Here is a 26,720-nt window from a genome sequence, read left to right as displayed (position 1 = left end):
GAGAAAAGATGAGATTTTTTTTTTTTTTTTTGGCCAAGATTCCTTTTAACCGGATGCATACATTTTCATCACGTTGAAGTTGGTAATTTTTTCGTTGCGATTTCATGCTCAGGGAAAAATCGTTATTTAGCGTTTTTGGAATCGTTGGAAATTCTGTATTACTGTAACAAAGCACAAAAATACTCGTATTTTCAACTCTTAGTTTTTTCAAAGTCGTTATAAAAATAAGATACGTAATGATTTTTTTCACCGATAAAGTAACTAACTTCAATCTCGTACATTTTCTGTACTACACGAGCCAGGCTTTAAACTCAATTCGCTGGTTTCTTTGACCTAGGTTTAATTTTCGGATTTATAATTTATTCAGCTACTGCGAATTGCGCAACAGTTTTACTCGGTTATTTTCCCACAACCTTGGCCCTGATTCGGTATACTCGGTAACTTTGAGACTTTCGAGTAGCTCTTCGGTTACGGCGGGTACTCGAAGTCTCGAACATCATCCACCACGTCGCCGACGAGAGGGACGATATTATATTACATACTCGATAAAATCGTTGTGCTTGAATTCGAGGGAAAAGTTAATCCCTCGATATTGTACCATCAGCAATTAACAACAAGTGTTCGTGTAAAACAGCTTTCCCGGGTAGCTTATAACATTAGTTCACACGATACGTAAAACTTCTCGAACCGTTGCCGCCAAGCTTCCAACTTAATGCATATAAATCAGTTCAATCTCGTCGCTTCGTTCGTTGAAAAATTTCACCGTTTCTACGTGTTCCCAGCTGTGGCAGACAAGGACGACGAGGAAATCGGCAGCGAGGCTGAAGACTGCAGCAGCGACGAGGGTGTCGGCGTCGATGGCGACGAGGGTGGAGGCGCCGATTATCCTTCCGCCCTGGTGAAGCTCCAGCTGGAGGCGGCATCGCCGACGATCTTCAACCGGTGAGTCCCAAAGACGTTCGTATTTAAGTTTGTAACGTGCATCTCCTCGGGGCGGGATTGAAATTCCGAATTTGAAAGGCTGCGAAAGCGATGAATTCGACATTTTTTCGTCGCGAGACTTGAAGCGAAGAAATCAAACTTCGACCAAACATAGAAAGTGTTTGAAAAGGCGTAAATCCGACAAGTCGAAAGTTCCGAAAGTGCGAAAGTGAGAAAGTTTTGAAATACTTCAAAATGATTCAAGATTTTCAGTTCTCCAAATTTGTGGCTTGCTGAAATTTCATCGCTATGATTATTCTTTGTTTTTGGATTTTTGATATTTTCACGCACGGAATCCTGGTTATTCTGATTTTCAATTGTTTTCATTTCTTTCCACTCATCCGTCGAGTTAAACCACGCTGTCCGAGTATATTTTAATCCGTCGGAATTTTACTCTGTCGAAACTTTATTTTTTCGAAACTTTGCTCTATCGTGATTTGAATTTTCCGAAGTCTTGCATTTCGTAACTTTGAGCCCTTGGCTTTCCGACCATTCGAAGCTTTGTTGTTTCTTCAAAGTTCGATTACATTACTTCAAGTTTCTTCCGAATTAGGCGCTTTCGGAACTCTTCAAATTCGGAACTTTAACCTCGTCCCCCATCTTTTGGCGATTATTATATATAACTTTATGAAGTTACAACCCCCCCCCCCCCCAAATCATCGTCATCGTAGTATATCAAGTTATTGTCCGGATCCGCGAGAGGCGAGAGATTATTGGTCGATTATAGATCGATTTCCAGTCTCTTTCGAATTGCACGATCTTCGTCCTCCGAGGTATCATATCTCCAATATACATATATACGATATATGTATACACGTAGGTGGATATACGGCGATATGGGTTTTTCTCTCGTCGATTTTCCGCGCAGCTGCAGAGCCGCGCGTGTATCGGAGAGGATCGGGTCGAGGGCCACAAATTTATCCCGTGTTTAGGAATAGAATCGAAGGCTGCAGACGGGAAGAAGTAGAGTCAGAGGAAGCTGCCCGCCGCACATCGGGTATATTTGGCTTTGCGAGGGGTCCTGACTGACTGACTGCCTGCTACCCACACGGGGGGAGTCGTGAGAGAGAGAGAGAGAGAGAGAGGGTGGGAGGGAGGGAGGGACCGAAATGTCTTTATACTTATTTGTGGCGTAGAGACAACTCCGACTGTGCACAACGCAGCTATACGATATCTCCGAGGATGAAGTCGGTTACGTTACCCTAAACTATGCGTATGTTTTGGGGAAAAAAAAAATCGATAATTCCCATCTTTACGACGACATTCGTCATTTAGTATATATACCCCTTGTGATGAACGAAACGTGTGTACGCTGGATTCGGAATTAAAACCAACTACCTTGAATGTCACTGAGAACTTGGATAACCGGGAAAAATTGGGGAATTTTGAAAATTAAGATGGGAATTTTATGTCTGTCGGTGAAAGAAACTGTCGATCTTACGAAAACATTCCAAATTTTTTTTTTTTTTTTTTTTCTCTCTGTCTCTGACTGTCTCTGTATCTATGGAACAACGTATATGACCTGATTCAACTTGATTAATCTCCGTAAGCACGTGTTCAGTAGTATCAATTATATATTGCAGTTCTTTTTTACATTGTTTTGACTGGACTGTACCCGCTACACACCTGATACATTCTCAATCTTCTTCCTTCTTCTCTTCTCGATATCTCGGGCACATGTCAAGGAATCTGTTGTGTCTGTGTCTAAGATTGAAACAACTGTGATCTCCTTGATATCTGGGCTTTCGAAAGAAAAAAAAAGAAAATAGGTAAACAAAAAAAAGAAAAAAAAAATCGTCTAGACGAAGGTGCAGCCTTGCTAGACTTATATATATGTTGGAAATGACGCATAACGAAATATGTGTGTACACACACACACACACACACACACACATATATATATAGGCCTTCCTCACCGCAAGTCATTATATAAACGTGATTTGGGTCATTTTCTTTTTTCATTCTTTCCTTTTTTTTTCACTTCTGCCGGAAGGTCACATTGCTGCGTATCGTACGACGCACAAAAAAAAAAAGACAGCCATTATCCGCATATTACACCATTTAAAACAGCCGTTTCACTAAATTTTCTTACCTCTTTAACAAGTGGAAAAATTTTCTAAAGTCTATATATATTTGTTGGCTTTTTTTTAATTTTTGTTTTTTTTTTTTCCTTTTACGTACCCTTCGAAAAATTAGTTCTTAACCTCGAACGAAGCCTCGTGAAACTGGAACTCGGTAGCAAAATTTAAAAGGTGCGTCATCCGGTTTGAATTTTTTCAAACGCTTTAACCGAAATATCTCGAAAACTATACAAGTTAGGAAGATGTTGTTGGTTTCATTTTGTAGATAATTAAAGGTTCTTTATAAAAATGTCTTATCATTTGTATCAGCTTAGAACATGTGTAAGGTAAAAATTAGTCAAAGGTAATAAGCATCTTCATTCGTTCAATCAATGCACGCAAATTTAAATGTTCATATCGAATACAATATGAACATTTTAGGTGTATAGTAGTCTCGACCTTTTTTTTTTTCTAGAAATTTGACTATCTACAAAACGAAACCAAAAACAGCTTCTCAACTCGTATAGTTTTCGAGATATTTCGTTAAGGGCGTTTAAAAAACTCAAACCGGATTAGTCACCTTTTAAAATTTGGTCACCGAGTACCGATTTTCACGAGGCTTCGTTTCAGGCTAAGAATCAACATTTCGGAGGGTGTGTAACGAGAAAACAGTTGAAAAAAAGAAAAACCACCCCGACATATACATACACTGAGAGAAATTTTTAGTTCCGGTTTTTAGAATTTTGTACAGAAATGTGACAGAGTACGAGGTACGCTATACATATACATATATATACATATACACACACGCATATACAGATCATCCGCATACGTAGGTTCTTGTATATAAGAAGTCCGTCCAGACGAGGACGCGCTGGCGGAGGGTTAACGCGGCCAAATATACGCGGTGTGTCAGCGTCGCGGCGCGCGGCGTCGCGACGATTCGTCCCTCGATGAGGTCAACGTCATTTGTTCCATCCTCCGCGCGTTAACGCCTGCACTGCCGATTATTACCCGTTGCCCCGATATTTTTCTCATCGTATCTTATTATTTGTACCTTGCAATTTTTTTTCACCCTCACATAATTTTTATTTTTCTTATCTTCCCCCCCCCTATCGATTCCTTACAATATTCGTACACGAACTAATGTTTTAGTCGATATTGCGTATATGTTGTTATTGTTTCGTGCGATGTATAGGGCTTGAAACAAAAAAAAAACACAAAAACATGAAGGTACGAATTTTCCACGATTTACGCACGTAGGTATAAACATTATCTTTTATTAACGATCTTTTTTTTTTTTTTTTTTCTTCTACACGGAAAAATTTGACAAACTGTGATTAAATTTTCGAAATTTCATTAGAATTTTTATGCGACTTTGACCTAAGATCAGGGGGTGAAGAAAATTACAGACTAGAATAATTTTCTTAATTACGTAACAGGTATAAAATTGTTGTCAATATTTTCTTGCTTCATACTACAAGCTTCTGAGTTTTTCACGGCTGCGTATTGAAGGAAAAATAATTTACGATTTTCCATCGTAGCAACCTCTGAAAATTTTTTTTTTACGTTAGGAGAAAGATTTAGGGAAAAATATGAGCGTTCTAAGTTATGTGGAAAATCGCGATCTGTTGATTTTTTATTTTTACACGTTTCCGAAATATCACTCACATCGATCACAATATCAATTCACTTCACAAACAAGACCCACGCATGTAATATCAAATATTCGGTTCATGTCTGAGAAGTGTATCCGACGATCTTTTCATTGTCATCATCGATCTAATAAAATAGTCAATAATTCAATATGAAATCGTAATTTAAGAGTAAATAATATTCCCGATTCCCATACAACGTTGTGATTATGGATACCGATATTTGATTTGAATACAAACGTTTGGAAAGAAACAATAATTGAAGTGGCGCGACGTGTGTATCTAAAAAAAAAAAGAAAGAAAGAAAAAAAAAAGTTGTTCAAGTTTTTCACAGAATCTTTTTCTTTTTAACCCAAACAAACTTTTCACGGGGTAAAACACGGTGAAAAATTGTGAATTTTTTTTTACTTTTTATTTTTTTTTCTTGTTTTCTATCCACGAAACACCTTACCGCGTATTATGTGTATGGTATGTGTCTGCGTAGGTATGCACGCGTATAAATATAAAGAAGTTTGGTAGCCGAGGAGGGAATGAATACATGCAGGGCTAAATTTAATTCGCGATCGGCCGAGCCGTCTAGATTGCGTCTAGACAAGCCGAGCCGAATCGTGGGCGCCGCAGCGATGTCCCATCAGCGTCTGTCACTTGCGCTCTATTTTCACTCTGTTTCAACTCTATTTTAGCGAGACCGAGATTTCTCTCTCTCTCTTTTGTCTTTTTTTTTTTTTTTTTAACCATACCGGCACGTATTACACACGCCTCGTGCGATTATTGTTTGGCGTTTGCACTTGTTGTTGATTGTGTATTATTTAAATACTCGATAAGTAGGTGTTGAAACGTGTAAAAGTATTTAGTTTGGTACTTTTTACCTGCGTTAAAGAAAAACATTGTACCGGGTACGCAGAAAGTGAAATTCAGTGTTTATGCGATTCCGTAATCAGCAAAAGAAAAAAATAAATAAATAAAAAAATTGTACGTTTTAGTTGGTGTATATATATATATATGTATATTTTTTTTCACATCTAGTCACTTATTCCATGTATTTGTTTACTCGGTGACAATTTTCATGCTGATACAGGAACAAATTGATGTTGAGACTATGTTTGAAAGCAGAGAAAATTTATTTTCGTACAAAACTGCACAAATTTTTCGAATGTCTATGTAAATGTGCATGCAGAATTGTTAAATTATATATCATAGGTATCCAATCACACCGATCGTGAACAGTCTACACTTGTATCGCATTGTTCTGTAATTGTCCAACGAAATTGATACGTCAGTGTGTAATCTTTTTTTGTTTTTTTTTTTCTCATTGTCCTCCGAACTAAAAATTCGACGTTAATTTCATTACGAACTTATCGATGTATCGGAAAGCCTGAAAGAGGGACAAAGAATTGGGAAAATTTCCCGTACACCTAATAGGGCAACAAAGAAACGAATTAGGCCTGATAATCGGTCCACGCAATCCTAGGACCCGTATACATGTACATACATATACATATACACACACGCATATGCATGAAATAATACAAGCTGCTCGCGTACGTGTTCGATACACACACGCACTATACTTGGTTTGGTTATCCCAGCAGGGATCTGTCGTTATCTTGGCAGGCGCCGATGAACGGAATACCTACGAGGGCACGCGCCGCTTCCTCCTCCTCCTCCTCCTCCTCCTCCTCCTCATCCTCCTCCTCATCCTCCTCCTCATCCTCCTTTTACTTCTTCTGTTGCCGCCGCTTCTCCCGATCGTCGAACTGCTGCTTCTTCTCATTGTTGGCTGACCATCTGCCCTCCTCCCCAACCGTGCCGTTTCTCGTTGTCCCGATGACGATGGTTTAATTATTAATTCGTTCTCCGGTTATGCATACCTGCGTGAAACGGCAGTGATCTATGAATATGTAAGGATATCGTACAATCGGTCTCCGCATGATCGTCGTTTCTAAAACGAAGACATAAGTAGACGTAGAAGATGTCGATGAAAAAAAAAAAAAAAGAAACGCACGTACAAGCAGTATTCCAACATACTTTTACAGTGCTGGTAAATTTTCCACACACTCTCAGAATTTCGTTTATCGCGTAATCTGGAAAATCTGGAAAACCTGAAAATTGTCGGGGTATTTTTAATTTGGTCATGGAAAAAGAATTGAAAATATCGTTCTTTTATCGCGGGAATCGGCACAGAGTCGAGTAACTTACTTAATAGAACTGGGAAAACGTGAAATTTGTTTTTCCCCCCCGAAAAAATGTTTCTTCTCAACCACCATCTTGCCGTTGCCGCATCTTGCGAGAGAAAATTCTCGCTGTAATATTAACGCGTGTAGCCGGCAATTCGCGAGACTTACTCTACACCTCATTCTTATTCACAGTCGTAGGTATAGGTATCGCAACTCACGACCCGCGTACAATTGTAGGTAGACATATACCTGTACGCCAGCAGACGGCGGCTGCATGACGATGCACCGCGTTCCGCGTCCTGCGCCTCCTGCAGGTAAAATGCAGGCTACACCTGGACACCCCACCATTCCCTCCCCTATCCTATCCTACACGGTGGTACTAAACTTCTTTACGTACCCCCGTATTGCGTACAGGCGTGTGCGGCGTTATGTTTATTATTGTGCATGCATGCACCGAATTCGAGTAAGCTTATAGGTGTACGTATTCTCCGCGTGTAACGTCACCACCATCGTCATCATCGTCATCGTCGTCATCGTCGTCATCATCGTCACCACCACTACCAACGGTCGGGCACACGCGCCGGTTCGGCTCGGCTGGCTACTCTCTTGACGCTTTATCTCTCACCTGCCCCCAGTCCCATCATCCCCCTTCGGTGAACACGCGTTACCACCATAGACACAACCTTATAATAACCCGTTTCTCATACGTCGCGGATACGATACGACTCGATTCCTGACTGCGGATGAGAAGTAGATATAGAGAGAGAGACAGAGAGAGAGAGAGAAGGAGAGAGGTAATTGGATGTTTGAATTACACTCGTACAGAGATATTGATTCCAATTCGACTTATTCTTATTTAGAGTTTCTTTTCTCTTCTTTTCTTTTTTTTTTTTGTTTTCGAGATGAAACGGAAAACTTCTCTTATGCATTCTTCGTATTTAATGGTTGTTACAATTACTCTCTGAGTATTACACTGTACGCAAATGACAACGTCGAGTTACTTGTATCCCGACCTAAAAGCTACTTACGTCGCCTAAAGCTGGTCGCTAATTTTATTTTATTCTACAATTTCTCCGGTGTCGCCTATAATGTGTAATTTTATACGTTCACCACTCTCGCAGTCATTTTACGCAGGTATACGTGTCTCGAGGGTGGTCCGAAGGTGTGGAAAGAAAAAAAGATGAAAGAGAAAAGGCGAGATTTGGCGAAAGAGATTCCTCGTCGATATGTAGGTACCGCGATGTGTAACAAACGTAAAAAATTCGAGAAAAGCTATAGGCCTGTAAACCGCGAGTGCTTTTCTTCGACTTTACCAGCTTTTCTCTGGTATTCGAATCCGTTTCGCGAGCCTGACGCGAATCGTCGTTTTCTTCGATATCGCGGCAGATCGAAACCGTTTGTATCATATACGTAGCGGAGGTGATGGGGTAAAGCTATGTCTACGTTGCGTACATCTTGTGCCGATGTAACGAAAACATTTTATAGTTTTTCTACGTCGATTCGATGCAGGCACCGCGTGAGAGACAACTTCGACAGCGACAGCTGCCGAACGATTCTACTGGAAATGTTAAGTAAACCAGAATACGTATTGACGTTAATCAGGGTTTAGGGTTTGGTCAACGAGCATCATCCACGTTTTACACGATATTGGTAGAAGAGGAATTTTCGGTGAGAAATTGACAAGGAGAGTGGCTTGAACAATGTTTCAGGTAAGACTTTGCGCGTGTATCGTTGCAGGGTGTGGAAAATTTTTATTTTTTCATCAAAATAACGTCGAAACGTGGAGATTAAAAAAAAAAAAAAATGACGGAATCTTTTCGGAGATTCCATGGTACTTGAGGGTGCTGTGTGTATACGGATGGAGTTTAATGTATTGTCGAGAAGCGAAGGAAAAAGATGATGAAAATTCTGACTGACGTGTATCGTGAAAGCTGGTCGATATAGAGAGAGATAGAGAGAGAAAGAGAGAGACAGAGGAATCGAGAGGGATGAAATGGGATGGTAAAAGCTGTAAAGGCTCGTGCCCGTCGACAGCTGCCATCCCCGTCCCTCGCTAAGCGACCGTCGACTCCCCGATTCACATCGAGCGAGTTTTAAAATTCGAACCCTGGTGTAACAAGGAGAGAAGACGAAAAAGAAAAAGAAGAAGAAGAAGAAGAAGAAGAAGAAAATAATAATAATAAGGATAATAATTCTCTGCTCTACATACCTGTGTATATATGCATGTGCGGATGCAGCTCGTGTCCGAAGCTTTGCCCGGTCCGATCCGATAGAACCCAAGATTTAGGTACACCGGGGTATATTTAATGCAACCTGCACCTGGAAAAATACTACCTAAAACCTATTGCTGCACCGTCGGGATTTATATACATATATAATATGTAATAGTTGAATTTCTTATCTTACCGTAGTTCGCTTGTTTTTTTTTAAATGTAAATAACACAGGTCTGGAAAAGAACGTTTCATCTTAGCTGTATGGCGTGTTGTTGGTAAATGTTATGTTTTGTTCGAGTGCGATGTATCAAAAAATTACTTCCATTTCCCCCTCCGTCACGTGCAGTATTCTTGCAAAATACAAGGTGTTTGCAAAAAAAAAAGCATAACAACAATGAAAAACACCGTCATTTCGTTACAATGAATTAAACAATATTTCTTATAGAATTTAACGAACAATTTCTTTAGGAAATGTATTTAACATTCCGTGTTCACTCTTTTAGCCTATAATACGCAACCTTTTCTTCTTCTCGTTGATACACCTTCGAACACGCTTTCCGCTTTCCATTTTCTGTTTCCCTGTTTGTATTTATTCTCGAGTTTCACTCTGATGCGCATTGAATTGAAGTAAGAAGTCACTTTTTTGCATGGGATTTTTCGAATCAAGAACAGGATACCAGATTTCGAATTAAACGGGAGTTTCACTTTAAATGAAACTTCAAACACATGTTGAAGAAAAAACCGGACGCGAAGGAACCTTTTGAGTATTTTTCCCAGTTACAGACCTGTGTACCTATTTAAATACCTCATCCTGATTCTTTGTAGCTGAATGCAGATAAGTGTAATTACTGAATGAGGACGAAGTTGGCAACGTTGCAGTAACAATGCATGTTTAGGAAAAATCGTTACTCGGCCCATTTAGCGTTGTTTGAAATTTAGTAAACTATGATAGACAAAACGCACTCATATATTTCGCCAAGTCAACTTCTGTGAATCGGGAAAATTAGTATGTAAAATACGGACTTCGTGCGTTTTACTTACCGTTAGTCGTACGATTGACTGCTACTGGATTCCATGTATTACCCGCATCTCTCGATATTGCGAAAAGTTTTTACCTCTCGTTGCGCCAAATATTGCGAACTAATTTATCCTCGTCAAACATCTCTGCTTAAACGAATTTTTTCCGACCAAGACAAGTGTACACCCTCTTATTTTCCAAAATTGTGAATCTTTCTATTCGTCTAAAACGAATCGCCAGAGGGTTGGGCATTTAAAATTCATGTTCCAGGTAATTTTATAACCAGGGATCGAACAGATACAACGAAAAAAATTGAACAATTGGACCAGGGTCAATAACCGGTACACTTACCTTATGCTTGTAACATCTGGCGCGTCTTCATCTCGCTTTCAACATCCCTTACCTACGGCGAAGAAGCTGATCGCGCCGCCACCTGCGCTCACTTCTTGTACCTACAATGTTGTTGGATACAGAGAGAGAAAGAGAGAGAGAGACTTACGCAATTAAAGCGTAGTATCGTGCCGCAGGCTGCATCGTTGCAGCAGGCAAGGTGTGCAGCTTAATACCTCCGAACAACCTCCTCGTGCGTCAAGGTTTAAGATCGAGGCGCGCGCGCTCGGCTTTCTCGCATCTGTCCGATCCTCGGAGAAAGTTTCTCCATTATCTATCATCGCCTAGGTACCGACTCGGTGTAGCTTCTTCTCCTTCGCCCCTAAAAAATCTTGGACATCTGTTCTCCGGGAGTTCAACACCGCACGCGTCTTTGCCTTTGATGCACGGAAGGGAGGGGAAAATTGGTCTGTTTCTTTCTCCACCTATTCCTTAGCTCCTCACCCTCGCACCTCCCACGGCACTCGACGGTGTTCTTGTATTTCTTCCAACGTTCGATACAACACGCATGCGAATAGTTCGTACCGCCGTACCTACGCGGTGCGGTAAACGCACTCCTCTCGCATCCTGCTGCAGGCCCAGGTGCATGCTGCGGGAGCGAATGATCCTGACACATGGGTGTCGGGTATACGGTCAGATATGGGTATACCGTACCTGCGGTGTATACCGGGGAATAAGACACGACGGTGAAATGTATTAGGGAAAAGAAAAACGAGGAGCCAGAAGGCGATGCGGATGCATCTGCTCGGGTCGGACGTTTGTGCATCGCGCCTATACGCGCGTGTGTGTGTGTGTGTGTGTCTGTGTACACGTAAGACTTCGCTTCTTTAAATTTTGTCCAATACGCATGATTTCTTTCGTTCCCCGTTGTAACATCGTTATATTATACGAACGCTACGTTGTATTCGGAGTGGTCGGTGATCAGGGAATTCTGGAAAGCCTGGTAACGTCATGGAATTGGGAAATGCCTGGAATTCGTTTGCTATAATATTTATTCTCATACGAAATACGTCCGACAATTTTTTTAAGCTTCGGACAAATTACACGGTATAGAAATTTTTTTACCATCGCCGGAAGGTTTTCTTCAAACTTTGAATATTCCCAAATATCACCTTGCAAAGGATTGCGCGCGCATCCTCTACTTTCATAAAAAAAAAAAAGGAGATTAAACGGAAAATACGTATATATTTGTCAATTTGCTGTAAACAATTGTCGGGAAAGCTTGGAAAAGTCAAGGAATTTCGCGACGGAGATTCAGCCGCCAGGCACGTTACACGCCGTATTTGAAACGGGCGCAGCGACGTTTATACCGCCGTTTCACCATGGCTCAATCAATCCTTGAATCGGGGGTTTTGTCTAGTAGCCGGTACAGTTTTTCCCCCCTTCCTCGTCCTTTTAGATATACATATAGGTATATACCGCGCAGCCTGCGGGAATAACGGCGATGAATTTATGTTCTCCTAACCCGAGCCAACCCTCCAGGTTTACCCTGCACGGTGATCCTGTCAGTGGCCCCCCCCCCCCCCCCAAAGCAGGGAAAATTCCCGGCCGATTTTCCAGGTGCACATTTCACGTTTCTATAGAATTAAGAGGAGGTATAACGATCGAGCGTCAGACAGACACAGGCGGTATATGAGGATGAGAAAAACAAGCCCCGTTAAATTCTCGGCATTTTTATATCGATCTTCTCTCTGTACGCGGTTTTGAGTCTTCGGCTTCTTATATCGTCGTCAAACAATCCATCCATCCATCCATCCATCCGTGCATCGGCGATAATTCAGCCGCGGCTGAGTTCGGCTCGGGCACGCGTCTCGAGGCGAGAGGAGTACCCGAATATAACGAGAGATTTTCGAGGCCTTTTACGGGGCACCGTGCCTCGCTGCATACGCCTTATGCCGTCGTGCTGAGAGAGAGAGAGAGGGAGAGAGGGAGAGAGAGAAAAGGCACAGCCTCGAAAACCGCCAGGTGCTACGCCGCGCCACCGCTTCGGGGGCCAAGGCTATTGTCCTCCGGAAATCGACGCGTCTTCCATAAGGCTGCCGAGGAGGAGCTCCGGCACCATTCGCCACCTTTCTCCCTCACTCGCTCACTCACTCTCTTTGCTTCCTCGACGAGAAAAGCTTTGTTCGCGTTAATTCAGGCCCTACGACAATTACCAAATACCGAAATACCGAATCCGTTGTAGGTTATAGGTGGCGAAACAAAATGTTCCCGTGCACGATTGGAGAAAAATAAGTATCGTAACATTTTTTTTTATGTATTACCGGGTGGAAGAAAACGACAAAAAAAAAGTAAATTAAAATTATCAATTAAATGTTGACGTGACAATTTAATTGTTGAAATCAGAATAATTTTTGTCATATTCGGTAAAGGAAATCTAACAAATAACACGAATGTAAAGTAGTATTGCTGAGAAGGTGTTTTTGGTTAAATTTTTCTAACGGTTTATGTACAATGACATATTTGTGAAACTTGATTTGAAAGAATCGTGATAAAGTTTTCTTAAATACGAGAATTAATTTATAATGTACCATTGAACCCGATCCAATATATGAATGTACATCGTGTACAAAGCTCTGTTGGTTCAATCATTTTGACCAAATGATTCAAGTCGTTGTTACATTTTTTTATACTGAAATGGTTTATATTTTTAGGCGTTTTTTTTTTTTTTTTATTGGGAATTGTTTCCGAGTAACACAAGTACTTATCTCACATGGAATATCATATGGATCGGTGAAATTATTTTATCGTTTCCGAGTGTTTTTGACAGCTGAGGAGTAACGGTGGATTTGAAAAATTATTGTGAAAAACTGCAGTAAACGAATACTTATCGTTATAATTCAAACACCGTCGTTATGATCATTTTTATTTCCCAGGTTTACGTGTTTATTCGTTATTTCGCAAGTGCAGCTGTTCATCATTATCATCATCATCGTCATCACCGAAAAACAATTTTTCGTCACCTGACCAAATACGGCCACATACGGACAAAAAATTTGTTTGATCCCAAACTTGAAAATAAAAAAAATTAAAAAACATCCGATTTTCATTCAGCTATCCATATATAGCCAATTGATCGAATATTTTTCCCGTCGCGACGTTTTCACAGGCATGTCACTGCAGAAATGAAGAATCGATTTTCGATTTAACTTAAATCAATACAATATCAATTTGTGCTATCAAAGTCTCAATTATTATCATTTTCTTACGTAGGAAGTAGGTACCTGTTCCATGTAATTAGTGAAATATAAGTGAACCATTTCACCCGAAATTGAAAAATATTTTTAACGAAATCATAAATCGTCGAAAAAAAACTAAGACCACGCACTGAAATTTATGAAATGCACCGTTTCGATAGAATAAAAATTAAAAAAAAAATAAATAAAAAAAAATACGCAATAATCGATTAATTCTCACCGATTCAATCGATTCGTGTTCGATTATTTTTCCGCATCGACTGTATTTAGCCGAGCGGCCATCGCTAAGAGTGAGTGCGCGCCGTGGCTGGCCACCCCTGCAGCAACGCGGCGGTCCGAGCATAATAACGCATAGTAGAGAGTGCCTGCCGCGCGTAACGTAACGTAACGTAACGTAACGTAACGTAACGTAACGTGGCGTAACGTGGCGTGGCGTAGCGTAGCGTAGCGCAACGTGGACCGGAGAGAGCCGGCTCGATTATTTCGCGTTGAAGCGGACGGCGCAGGTGACGCACCAGGTGGATGGCGGCAAAGACGGGCACGAGGGCGGGAAACGGCGCGTGCTGCCGACGTGGATTCATTCCCGCAGCGCACCCACCTTTCCACCCTCCTCCCTTCTTCCTTTCTTCCTTCTCGACTCATTTCGGACAGCACGCGCGGCCCTCGACGTCGAGGCTAATCGGCTCTCCTCTTTCCTCTTTCCTCTTTCCTCTTTCCTCCCGCACCGCGATTCTTCCGCCCGGTTTCCACCCTGCAGAGATCATCGTCCACCCCGATCAGAACCACGGCTGACATATGCCGCCGTTTCTAGTTTCGGTTTTTTTTTTTTTTTTTCTTAATTTTATTACGCTGGATCGACGCGACGACGACGACAACTTGCCGAGGTATCGACGGGGGTGACTGTAGTCAGTCTTTACCGACCGAGTAAAACGCCATCTTATTTTTACCGTTGTCAAAGCATCCGTTTGTGTTGCATTGATTGTGTGGAAATCACGCGGTAAACGCGATTATTTTTTATACTTTCTATGCTGTGGTAAAAGTTTACAAAAAACGTTGTTTTCTTTTATTTTTTTTTTTGTTCTTTCTCAATGCGGACATGACGAAAGGATATTTGTTTCTGCAACAAGTGGCAATTCGATTAACAGGAACGCACGTTCGTTGGTATTACTGGCGAGTAGAAGAAAAAAGTTTCTCGAGGTTGTTGTTCGGCATTTCGTGTAGGTACATACAATTGTGCGGACTGCGGCATTTTCACATCGATGATACGGATAACGAGCTTTTGAAAATATCAAAAGTAAATGACATTCAACTCTCGGTCGGTAAAGACTGGACCAGAGAATTCTCTTCGGCTAGCCGATCTGCAGTATTCGAGATTCAAGGGGTAACACTACGATAAAAACAATAGGACGACGCTTTTTTGACTCCTTTTTTTTTTAGATGGAAGAAAAGGTAACAAGATGATAATATTTAAGGAAGTTATTTGGCATATATTTAAGTATAGTACCAAAAATTAATATCAAGAAGTGCAAATTTGAAACTAGAAAAAAAAAAAAAAAAAAAAACACTCAATCCACATGTTTATAGTTAGAGAAAAGTGCTGGGAATTTTTAAAATGTTGCTTTTCGTGTAATTGGCGAGTGTTTGAAATGAAAATCTTCAATTTTTTACCAAAAAAAAAAAAAAAAGAAAAAAGTGCGTTTAATATTAATGATTAAATTAACTTATTGAAAATTCCCTACGTATTTCTGCAGTTATTAATGTGCAGATTAATTTTTTTTTTTTTTTTTCTTCAAAATTTAAATTTGCACCAGTTTCACTACGTGCCGCATGTCAGGCTCCAATGTATATTATTATTGAATATTCCTTGATAACAATTTTTTGCACTATACTTGAATAGACGCATAAAAACTTTCTCGAATATTGTTATCTCATTACCTTTTCTTCCGTTCAAAAAAAAACAAAAAAAAATCGTGCATCTCTTAGGTTTTTACAGCGGTGTTACATTCCTCAAATAAACTCGTGTATAATTTATAAAAACTATACACGCAGGAAGGTTGATATCGATTCAAAATCGATGCAGGATCGTGAGAAAATTTATACAAACCGCAGCAGCGTTTTGCGTTTGACAAATTTCTTTCTTCTTCCCTCTTTCATTTTCACTTCTTCTCGCACCTCTCTCCCTCTCGATTCGATCGGCATTTTCTTACCTCCTTATCACATTCACCTTCTTTCGGCCGTATGAGCGTTCGTACCTTATCCTGCACCTCGCGTCTAGGTTCGTTCGCTCGAGGTCGGAAGGGAACCCGAAGGGTGCGTGCGTCACGATGCGTCGCGGCGCTCGGGCGTCTGCGTCAGTTTCGGCCCATCGACCCGCGCCGTCATCCGGGTTTCTCTCTTCCCGGCTAGGCTGCGTAGGCGGCGCGACGATCCTCTTCCCCCTCCTCCCCCATCCCCCTGCCCCTGTTTGTTTTCTTTTTTTTTTATTTATTTTTTTTTTCTCCTCGACGCTTTTCCGCATTCTTTTCCGTTTCCTTTTACACTTCACCCTTTTGTTTTATATTATCTGCCCGCCCGCAATACGCGAAATAATATCATGCGATATTCGAAAATTGTATAAGATGACGAAATTTGAATGAGAAAAAAAAAAAAAAAAAAGACAGCTCGCGAATCTAATTTTTTTTTTTTACCAGTTTGCATAATTTATTGGAATATCTATAGTACGCGTGGCTCTTTGTATACGTATCTTAATATATATAAATCTCGTGTCACGATGTTTGTCCTCAATGGACTCCTAAACCACTTAACCGATTATAATAAAATACGCACACCATGTGCAGTTCGATCCAACTTGAGAGATAGGATAGTTTAAATCTCAAATTATAGTCGCAATTATAATATATTGCTAATTATTTGTGTTATTATTTGACAGTCACAATTATCTGTTAACTCCGAATGATTCTAACAGATGTCGATACCTTTCGACTGGGTTGAGTAAGTAATCAATGGATGGCGCTGCTATGGTAAATCTACGAACGTGTCATATAAGCTACATTTTAACAGCATAACTAGCAGCCCATCCCGGCTTCGCACGGGCATATAATAATATAATAAAAGAAAATACACAATGTTTACAGTGAGTTTCTAGAAAAATAACATTTATATTATCACCTAATATTATTATATGCCCGTGCGAAGCCGGGATGGGCTGCTAGTTGTAATATATATTTTTTGGAACAATTGAGTCTACCTTGCGGAAACAACAATTTTCCCGATATTATCCAGACTTGTCGCCGTCGTTATGTTCATAACTCTACTATACGAGATACGGGATCACTTGAGGAGAATTTCGGTGTATGTATAATTTGGCGTTTCACCGACCTTGTAGTCGTGGATAATTTAAAGGTTGTACGAAGTGCCGAAACGAAGACAGAAATTGCTCGTCGAAGTGGAATCGATAAATTCAATCCCCGTTGCTTCGACCGTCTCACTTGCCGCGTAGATATGTATTTGGAAAATTTTTCATATTAAATATCTTGCACGATGAGGAAAATATTGTTAAATATCCACAGTCCGATGATCGGTTTTTCGTTAAATATTACATACACTGAAAAGCGTTTAAATTTGGTCCGTATAACGTTACGAAATATTATTTATTGATTGTTCTTACGCGCGTACAATGATAATAACAATGATAATGATAATATTAATCGTCGTATACGCGAATAATATATATATATATACAAGTCATTCGTTTCGTCGAAATGAGAAGTCTAAGCGAGCAAGCGAGTGAACGAGGATTTTGTGAATGAACGTCGTTATCATTGCCCTTGGCCACGACCCCTCGGCTTGATAGGAAATCATACACCGCATGGCCAGCGGCAACCGATATCGTTCGCTCTCTGTCTCTTTCATAATATTATATTAATACTTGTTCTGTAAACGCTGAGCGAGGCTTTTCCTTCCTTCGTTCTTTTTATTTAATTTTTTACAGGCAGTAAAACAGTTCCAAAAATTTCAAATACAAATTTCAGGGTTAAAAGTTATCGATGGTGAAATACGCGGTAATGTATATAAGAGACGTGAATATGTGGAAACCTACGTAGAAAGATGGAGGTGGGGAGGATGAGAGAGAACGAACAGCATGTGAGTAAAGTTTGTGAGAGGAGTAGGTGGCCTTTTCATCTCGTTGAGAAAGTAGGTTACAAAAAAAAAAATATTATCGTAAGTTGAAAAATAAAGCGAAAATACGAAGTAAGTATGCGTATGATGATATTCTGACGTAAGGTAAAAAGAGTAGAAAATAAGAAAGATTTAGCGGTTGCTTTAGGAAGGTGGGCGAATAATAAGCGATTCGCAACAATCGTCAGTATGTATATATAATTTAGGGTGGTACTTATTTGGGGGTCGGAAGAATTTTTATCGAGATACCCCCTAGAAAAAAAAAATCTGCGTCAAGTTTCAAGCCCCTAGGTAAACCGGAACACGTGCCTCTAAAATCCGAAAGTTTTAAACTTAAAATACGTCTAGTTTTAATAACCAGTTGTTTCGTTTTCTTTGACTTTGGTATAAATTGAGGAACCGATTTGAAACTTGGCAGAGTCGTTGCTTGTGACGACGGGAACAAAGCCTGATAATTTCAAAATATTATCGTAACTTTGCAATATATTTCTTTTTGTATATAAGCTTGACGGCATTACTTTTATCAGGCTTGTGTACGTAAGGGAACAATAATTATAAAATTTTGAAATTTTCAGGCTTTGTTCCTATCGTCAGAAGCAACGACTCTGCCAAGTTTCAAATCGGTCCCTCAATTTGTACCAAAGTCAAACGAAACGAAATAACTGCTTATAAAACCTACACGTATTTAACATCTAAAACTTTCGGAGCTTAGAGGCACGTGTCCCGGTTGACCAAGCGGCTTAAAACTTTACACAGACTTTTTTTCAATGATTTGTTACAGATTTGGGGGGCGTCCCAATGAAAATTTCATCCTGATACGTGTTATTTATATCTTGCCAGCATTATTTCTCGTTCGGTTATCGAAGGGAAGAGAACGAAGAAGAAAAGATATTTCCGGCACAAGTTTGGCCGTCTGCAGGTTCCAACTTCGATGACGCGGAGATGAAAAATGTCCACTGATATTACATTTGTCGCGTGACGCGCGTATCGTTGTACAGTGACGTGTGCGTTACACGTCTTTAAACGCCGCCGGTTCGTTCCTTACTTCGATTCAATGTCATCGCGAGCCAGTCAACAACAATGTGTAACCGCTAAAAATACTTCTTGATGGCCGCCATTTAATAATATATATATATATTCACACCTATATATATATATAGTTGAACTTACGCCCATATGTACATGCATACGTGTGCGAGTGTTTGTATATATATATTTCTTTTACACGTATGTACATACGTATATGTATAACATCACAAGTTATCTCTTCCACCTTTTTAGAGTGTCGTTGAAATTGTAGGTTTGAATTTTCAATACAATCGTAACGTCAATCCTAATGATAAACGTATAGAATCTCGTAGAAAATGAAACTTGGTATTAGGACCCCTTGGTCAGATTTTACAATACTCAAATTTCGTGTGGCTGCTGTTTTCGGGACAAATTCGACTTCCTTTCCAGTTCGATAATGCTGCTGGAAACGTTCCTAACGGACTACTCCAGCACCTTAAGAGGTTGTCGTGGACGATTAAGACGTTGACGTGTTTATATATATATGATTATATATATGTAACGCAAAAAAGGGCTTAATAGCCCCGTTCTATACGCAATTCTGAACAAAGTCATTCCAATAAATTTTCATTTCACGCAGAAATAAATAAATGGTACGGATTCGACGAATTGATAACGATGGTATAGAACAATTCTGGTGAAACGTTATTACCAACAATGGGTTAAAACCTCTGTTATCGAATTTATCGCTTCAAATTCTACGGAAAACTTCTGCGTACGGCACAGCAGTTATCATCTACTCGATGTATAAACTGTGCAATTAATTTTCTTCCGGTTCACTGCGCTCGACTTTCGCGTATAGATTCTATTTCACTTGTGAAGTAACGCCCGTGCGATTACTTGTTGCTGAAACATGAATGAACCGCAGAAGTTTTACGATGAATACGTTACTCTAACATCGTTCTTTACTCGCGTCTGCGATTTCTTCACCCCGTAATTACGGACGACTACGTCGTTGCTCGAATAAGCGAACTTTGCGCATCGTCGGCGTAACAACTGCGTAACATAAAACGAGCCCAGCGTTTTCCTTTCTAACGAGAAACGCAGCGTTCTATTATTTTTCTAGGTCAGGAACCGAGGTGCAGCCGCGATGCGTGATCTGCCTGCTTTACGCCGCGTTACACCGAATTATACGTATAATACGTGATGTTGTTACAATAACGAGAATTTCCGTTCAAATTTCTACAAACAGCGATCAGCTTCGACTGAATAAATTTTCGTAATTTGCGAAAGCCAATTTTCTTCGCTGTTCTTGGAATTCTTTTATTTTTATTTTCATTTTTTTTCACGAATTTTTACTTGTCATACGGGAACTTGTAGCCCGGCATGGCTACTTTGCATTACCGTATATACCTATAAATAGTCACGATAACGCAGATGGCATAAATTTTCTTTGCTCGCAGTATAATTGTTTTCTCGATGCGCATGCACGCGTGCTCTGTGGATATTGATTTTCAAGATTGCAGCTGGTTATTGCACAATTTTCCATAATTTCGTTTCACACCCTGCAGTTTTCCACGTGTTGTTTTTATTTTTCTCCTCGACTCCGTTTTTCCGTTTACCTATAATACCTACCTACTTTGAAACGCTCTCGCGTGAGAGATAAAAATCTCCGTTTCACGTTTCGTAGTCTTATGCCCGAATGTCACATGCAACGCGTTCAACCTTCGGCCCCGTCTTCGGGGCATAACCATCCTCTGGCACCTTACCTTGGGTTAGTTATAACGTGGAAATACATTCGTACTCACACATAGATCAGTATTCACATAGGTATGTGTGTGTGTGTGTGTGTGTTATATATATACTCGAAACTAGATGTACGTACAGGCACAACGTAAGGTGTGGTGCACACTTCGATCATACACCGAAAAGAGGAGGAGAAAAATAGAAGAAAAGAGAAGAAAAGTCCGCCGTAAGTAAAGTGGACTAAATAAATATGCGCTCTTTTCCTTTCCTTTCTTTCTTTTTTCTCTCTTTCTCCTCTTCTTACCCGTTCGTTAACCGTACGAAAGCGGATGTGACGACACGCGCGCGCTTTCCACTCGTCGCGATATATTAACCCCCGTTTTCCATCTCTTTATCTTCCCCCCCCCCCCCTTCCTCTCTTTTTTCGTGGCACAGTTCGCGTTCCGTGCGTATATACGTCCGTTACGCGTACGTACGCACTGGTATAGATAGCGATGTTTATAGTTTGGTGAAGTAACGCGAGGCGGCGCTGACGCGGCTGTTCCATTGGTCGGCGTGTGGTGAAGGAACAGTGTGGATACAACCAGTATAAGCGTGGCGGAGAAGGCGTTGCGGCGGCGCGCGCAGTGCCTAGCGAATAACCGCGCCGCGTGCCTCCGTGAGACTCGGAGAGACGATTCATCGCTTGGATATTTTCATAAAATTATTCCCGTTGTTGTTGGTTCGTTGATTCGTTGGTTGGTTCGTTCGTTCGTTTGTTTGTTTGTTTGTGCGTGCGAGCTGCTGCCATGATACCCCTCGATTCTCGTGTCTCTCGTGTCTCGATTGTAGAAAAAAAAAAAAAAAAAACAAGAGAAAGAGAGAGAGATTGCGCGCGCGCCCCCTGTCCAATTCCCAAAGTCTTCGCGGATAGTATCGTGTTATTATTTCTAGTGCGACGCAAAATCTCGAACGCGGTTACCTTGAAAAATGTGTTTTGCAAGGGTAAATGAATAACAAGGTAATAATTCGTAACGCGGTATAAACGGATGATTAACGATCTTTGTCATCAATTATCGACGGTGAGAATTACATGTATTGTTCTGTAATACTACACGAAGTGCTGTTGCGTGTAACTGGGATAGAAGATGGGAGAAAAAGAGAATTGGTAAAAGAAACCGAAAGTAAAGTAAAATAAATAAATAAATAAATTCTTCAATATGCTTGTACATATATTATAAACTGAGTGTACGGCAGTGAAGTGACTATTAGAAACATTAAAAAAGTTTTTGCATCGTTCTTTGAAAGTGTGGAAAAAAAGAGAGAGAAAAACATACGCGTAGAGCTAGCGCCAGTTTTTTTTTTTATTTATTTTTTTTTTTTTTTTTTTTTATTACCGTCTGCAAAAATAAAATAACACTTGACACGTATCTTTCCGCGTGTCGTGTGTGTGTGTGTCAATAGGTATTCAGTTTGAGGCTAACAAATGAAAAGAGAAAAAGATGAAAAAAAAAAAACACACAGTGAGAGAGAGAGAGAGAGAGAAAAGTAAAGCACGCGGTGGTGTTGTGTAAGAATCGTCATCGACGACGGTCGTACGTAGTAGTCATGCACGCGTGTGTGTGCGTACGTGTTACACGTACGTACACCTTATGCCGCCTACCTACGCGCAATGAGCGAAAACCCAGCGCGTTATCGTGTATACCGTGAACTGCGTCTCTTGATCTGCGCGAACGGTCCTCTGCGCAACGGCGCTAACGTCAAGTCGAGCATCGGCGGTACCGTTTCGCCTGCCCTCCCCTCCCCCCCTCCTTCGGCGACTACACGCGATTCGCGTACAACACGGAACGTACGTACGTACGTATTACCTCCTAACTCGATTCTCGAACAAATTCACAATCTTTCACACGTGCGTAGGCGTACAACAATGTAATAATTTGATACGTATATAACAGGCGTGTAAGGGTGTGGTATAGGACGCGAGGATGCGCGGCCGTTACGATGTACATGCACGTCATGTGTATTATCATGTGTACTTACGTTATGCCTGTAATATGCGTTTACCCAGCTGTAATATTCTATCTCCGGTATCGTTTTACACGGAATGCAATGGTCATCTTTCTCGTCGTATCTCTTTTTTATTTATTTATTCATTTATTATTATTATTATTATATTAATATTGTTGTTGTTGTTATTTTCATTATTACCACGACGCTCAAGCTTGTTTATTGGCTAAGTTTCGTCACAAGAGAGAGAGAGAGATATGGGCGAGAAAAAATTAAATGATCATACTTTAGAATGATACATAATACCTACCGGAAATGCAATATAAACTTGGAACGAGTTGTGAATGCGGGCATACATATATAGGTATAATGTGCATACTGTATATATATATATATATATATATATATATATATATATATATATATATATATATATATATATATGTATGTATATATATGTATATAATAGACAATGATGCGTGTGGAAAATCGCGATTACTACAGGAGGACGAGGAGGTGGAAGAGGAGGAGGAGGGGAAGAAGAAGCACTGGCTATAGCGAGAAAATCGAGAATTTGATACTCGAGAAACGATGTATGGTCGGACGAATATCGCACGCGGAGCGATACGTGTAGGCGGAAAATGAAGAGAAAAAAAAGTGTGTGTATAAAAAGAAGACGACTGCGAATAGAAAAAAATGGTTGGCCCGGGGGCGGGGGGGGGGGGGGGGGGGTCGACGACAAAGAAACTAAAAGAGACAACGAAGAAACGAAACGTACAGAGAGCATGTAGAAAAAATAAAGAAATGAAGGGATACAAATTGAAAAGAAAAAAAGGGAAACGATTTTTTTTTTTTTTTTTATGTTTTTTCCTCTTATAAATATGGGAGGAAGAAAAAAAGAAAAAACCGAGAACCGCGCGCCGCATGCCGAGTGACGTATTTGCCGACGACGCACGGATTTGCGCAGTTCCGAAGCGCCAGGCGACAGCTTCAAAGCGTGCGAACCGCTCGTTCGTTCTCTTCTCCTCCTCCTCTTCCACCTTCTCCTCCTCCGCCTCCCTCCTTCTTCTTGTTTTCCTCCTCCACCTCCATCTCCTTCTCCTTCTCCGCCGACGCCGCCACCGCCGCCTCCACGTCGTTTTGTCGTCGCATTAAGTTAAACGTGTCTCGATTCCACCGCGAGGTTCCGATCAACGATCATAGTATTTTATGTATATTATACGTTACGTTACACGCCTAGAAAGATTCGCAATCCGCAGAAACGCGCGTGGTGCAAGTGCAGTGACCTCGGTGTCCGACTGTGTACACATATTATGATTATGTAACGTGAGTAAGTGACTTGGATTATAATAATAATCATCCTTGATATATTATGTATAATAACGAGGATCACCGCGTCACGTTTGATTTTGTCGATATTTTACGAATAACGATAAAAACAACAACAACAATAATAATAATAACAACAACAGTAATTATAAATTGTCGGTAATAATATCGTGATTGTTGTACTTACGTATATTATCATTTTCGACTCGTTTCTTCGCGCGCGGATGTGTCTGTGGTTGTGTTTTATATCTGTGTATTATTCACAGGTATAACATATATTGATACGTATATACGTGTGTGCGTGGATGGATGGTATTATTTACAAAACGTACAGGCCTTACATACACCAATGTTACCGTGAATCTGAGTAATTTCGGAATGAAATGAAAATCAATGCGGGATAACCGTCATGCAATTATGCTTATAATTTAATAATGTCTATTATTGGTATCGTACCCGTCAATGTATATGAGGAAAAAATACATTCATTCGTTCAACGTGCATACAGCCATCTACGTAAGACGGGCGTCGCATCCATCCATGCCTTATACCCTATCATCCTAGCGCGGAACTCTATATTACGTCAGATTGCGAGATTCTAACTACGGAAATATACACGCCGTCCTAGGTGTGTGTGTGTGTGTGTTGTGCGTCGAGGCGTTGGTATATATAAATATGTGTAATGTGTATGTATACAGATGTATATAGAAATTCGACGGGTTGCGTTGCTCGCGTTTGACTGTATAATAAAAACTGTTTAGTGTTTTTATTATACATTTATACGTACGCATTCATGTCGGGTATTATGTTTGTATATTGGATCTATAGATGGTCATATATAGGACGATTTAAACTCTGCGCTGAACCTGCACCTTATAGAAGTAGACAAAAATATTCATATGTAAACGTACATACGTACTATATTATTAATATGTATATCGACAGTTATTTTCTCACCGAGCGGTAATCGACAACATATTGTTGTACGATATTATATCCTTAGGTATAAACGTATCGCGTATTATGTTGCAATGCCAAAATCTATCGCTTGTATAATATTGGGATTATGGGTCAGAGTGTGAAAAAAAAAAAAAAGAAAAAAAGAAGAAGAAGATATCAACATATTGACGGTAAATATTGGTTATCCTCGAAAATTTGCTGGTTAGTTTTGCAGAAAGAAAGAGAGAAATAGATATAGAAGGGGGAAAAAATGGACAACGCTGGTAGACTCGGTGTAAAGAAAACTATATACTTTGTAGGTTAATTTCTTTCTTCGTTTTTTCCTCCCCCTTCTCATGTACATTCAAAAATATCTCGTTATATACATATATATATATAGGGTTATATAGTATATAGGGTTTAGTGTAATAATAATGATAATATATTGGTATACATCTACGCGCGCGCGTGTGTGTGTGTGTGTGTATATATATATATATAGATACGTGAGAGACGCGCCGCGTGGGTAGAGCGCGAAACAAACGAATGGCGCGTGGCGCGGCGTTGATACCAAAATGGCGGCCTTAAAGAAAATACACGAGATATGCCGTCGCGCGCGGGCTGTAGTCACGCCGTTTCCTACGAGTTGATGATCCTAGCGTGTACCAATTCGTACACGCACGTATGCATGTGCGTATGTATGCGTGCGACGCCACTTGCATCTGTGAATTTTTACGTACGCCGTGTTGCCGTATTCGTACGGAAGTGTAATTTACTCGCGCAGGTGTGCGCATTATGCCTGAAATCGGTGTGCGGTCGGCGAATAAAATGCCCGCGTGTTTCTTAACTTGAGTGTGTTCGATTTTTTTTTTTCCCTCTTTTCTCTTTTTTTTTCACGAATCTCCGCGGTGTGATATTATTACACAGAAATTGTAGATCAGAAGCAAACTGTAAACGATGACAAACGTTGAATGTAGAATAATGATGAACGATGATGAAAATAAAAATGGAAAAAACAATAAAATGTGGATAAGAAGACGAAAATGAAAAACTTTACCCCTGCGATTGTTTGAAAGGTTGTACTTGTGTAGGGTAATTATTGCACTTGTTTAATTAAAACGGCGGTTATTCGCCGGCGAATATATTTATATACGTTTAAAATTATTAATTCAGTGCCGTTGTAGAATTTACGTAAAAAAAAAAGTTTTTAATATATTTAATCGTACAGTGCGAATAAAAAACTGCATCTCAAAGTAATTACGAATGGCAGGAAATAAAAACAAAAACAGAAAAATTATGAAACTAGAAATCGTCGACGACGGTTACGATAAAATGAGTGCATCGTGTGACATTGTTCACCGCTTATACAGGCAAACTGGTATCATCTACAGCAAAATGGATGATAGAGAGCGGTTTGAAGATCATCGGTGCAAAATAATAATCATGGTAAGAATTGCGTCAAGTTTATTTCTTCGTCGTAACATCTAAAAATGAAGTGTAATGTAAACAATGTTCGTTTCTTCTGTTTCTTTTTTTTTCCCCTCGTGAGAATTTATAGACTTTCGACAACCATATACTTCTTTTTTCATACTCCTGTTTCTACATTATCTATTTGTCTTTTGTATTATACATTGTTGTAAGGAATATTTCAAATTTCACACATAACAGATTTGTAAAATTTCTAAAAATGAGTTCGGATTCCTGATTGCGACAATTTATCATCATTTATAGCTTAAAAATTGACAAAAATTTCACCTCGCCTTCTTCTTTTTGCACGTTTAAGGGAATGAATGCCTTAAAACTTGGGTTAACTTGTTCTCGGTCTGAAAAAAGAAATACTA

General features: G+C 40.1%; 1 protein-coding gene across 4 annotated transcripts in view; it reads left to right on the top strand.

The window, feature by feature from the left end:
• LOC124298531 (serine/threonine-protein phosphatase 4 regulatory subunit 1-like) overlaps positions 1–26,720 on the top strand; it is a 131,450-nt gene that overhangs the window by 26,361 nt on the left and 78,369 nt on the right. For 2 of the 4 annotated variants that reach the window (XM_046750656.1, XM_046750657.1), the window contains one exon: positions 783–942. In XM_046750656.1, coding sequence (XP_046606612.1) covers positions 783–942 — 160 coding nt within the window. Of the gene's footprint in view, positions 1–782; positions 943–21,242; positions 21,773–25,813; positions 26,326–26,720 lie in introns of those variants that run through there. The other 2 variants (XM_046750659.1, XM_046750661.1) reach the window with 2 other exon arrangements.

This window comes from Neodiprion virginianus, chromosome 2 (genome assembly GCF_021901495.1).
Source record: "Neodiprion virginianus isolate iyNeoVirg1 chromosome 2, iyNeoVirg1.1, whole genome shotgun sequence".
In the NCBI taxonomy this organism is placed as follows: Eukaryota; Metazoa; Arthropoda; class Insecta; order Hymenoptera; family Diprionidae; genus Neodiprion; species Neodiprion virginianus.
The sequence above is the reverse complement of the archived record's forward strand: the minus strand, read 5'-3'. Positions and strand labels throughout refer to the sequence as shown.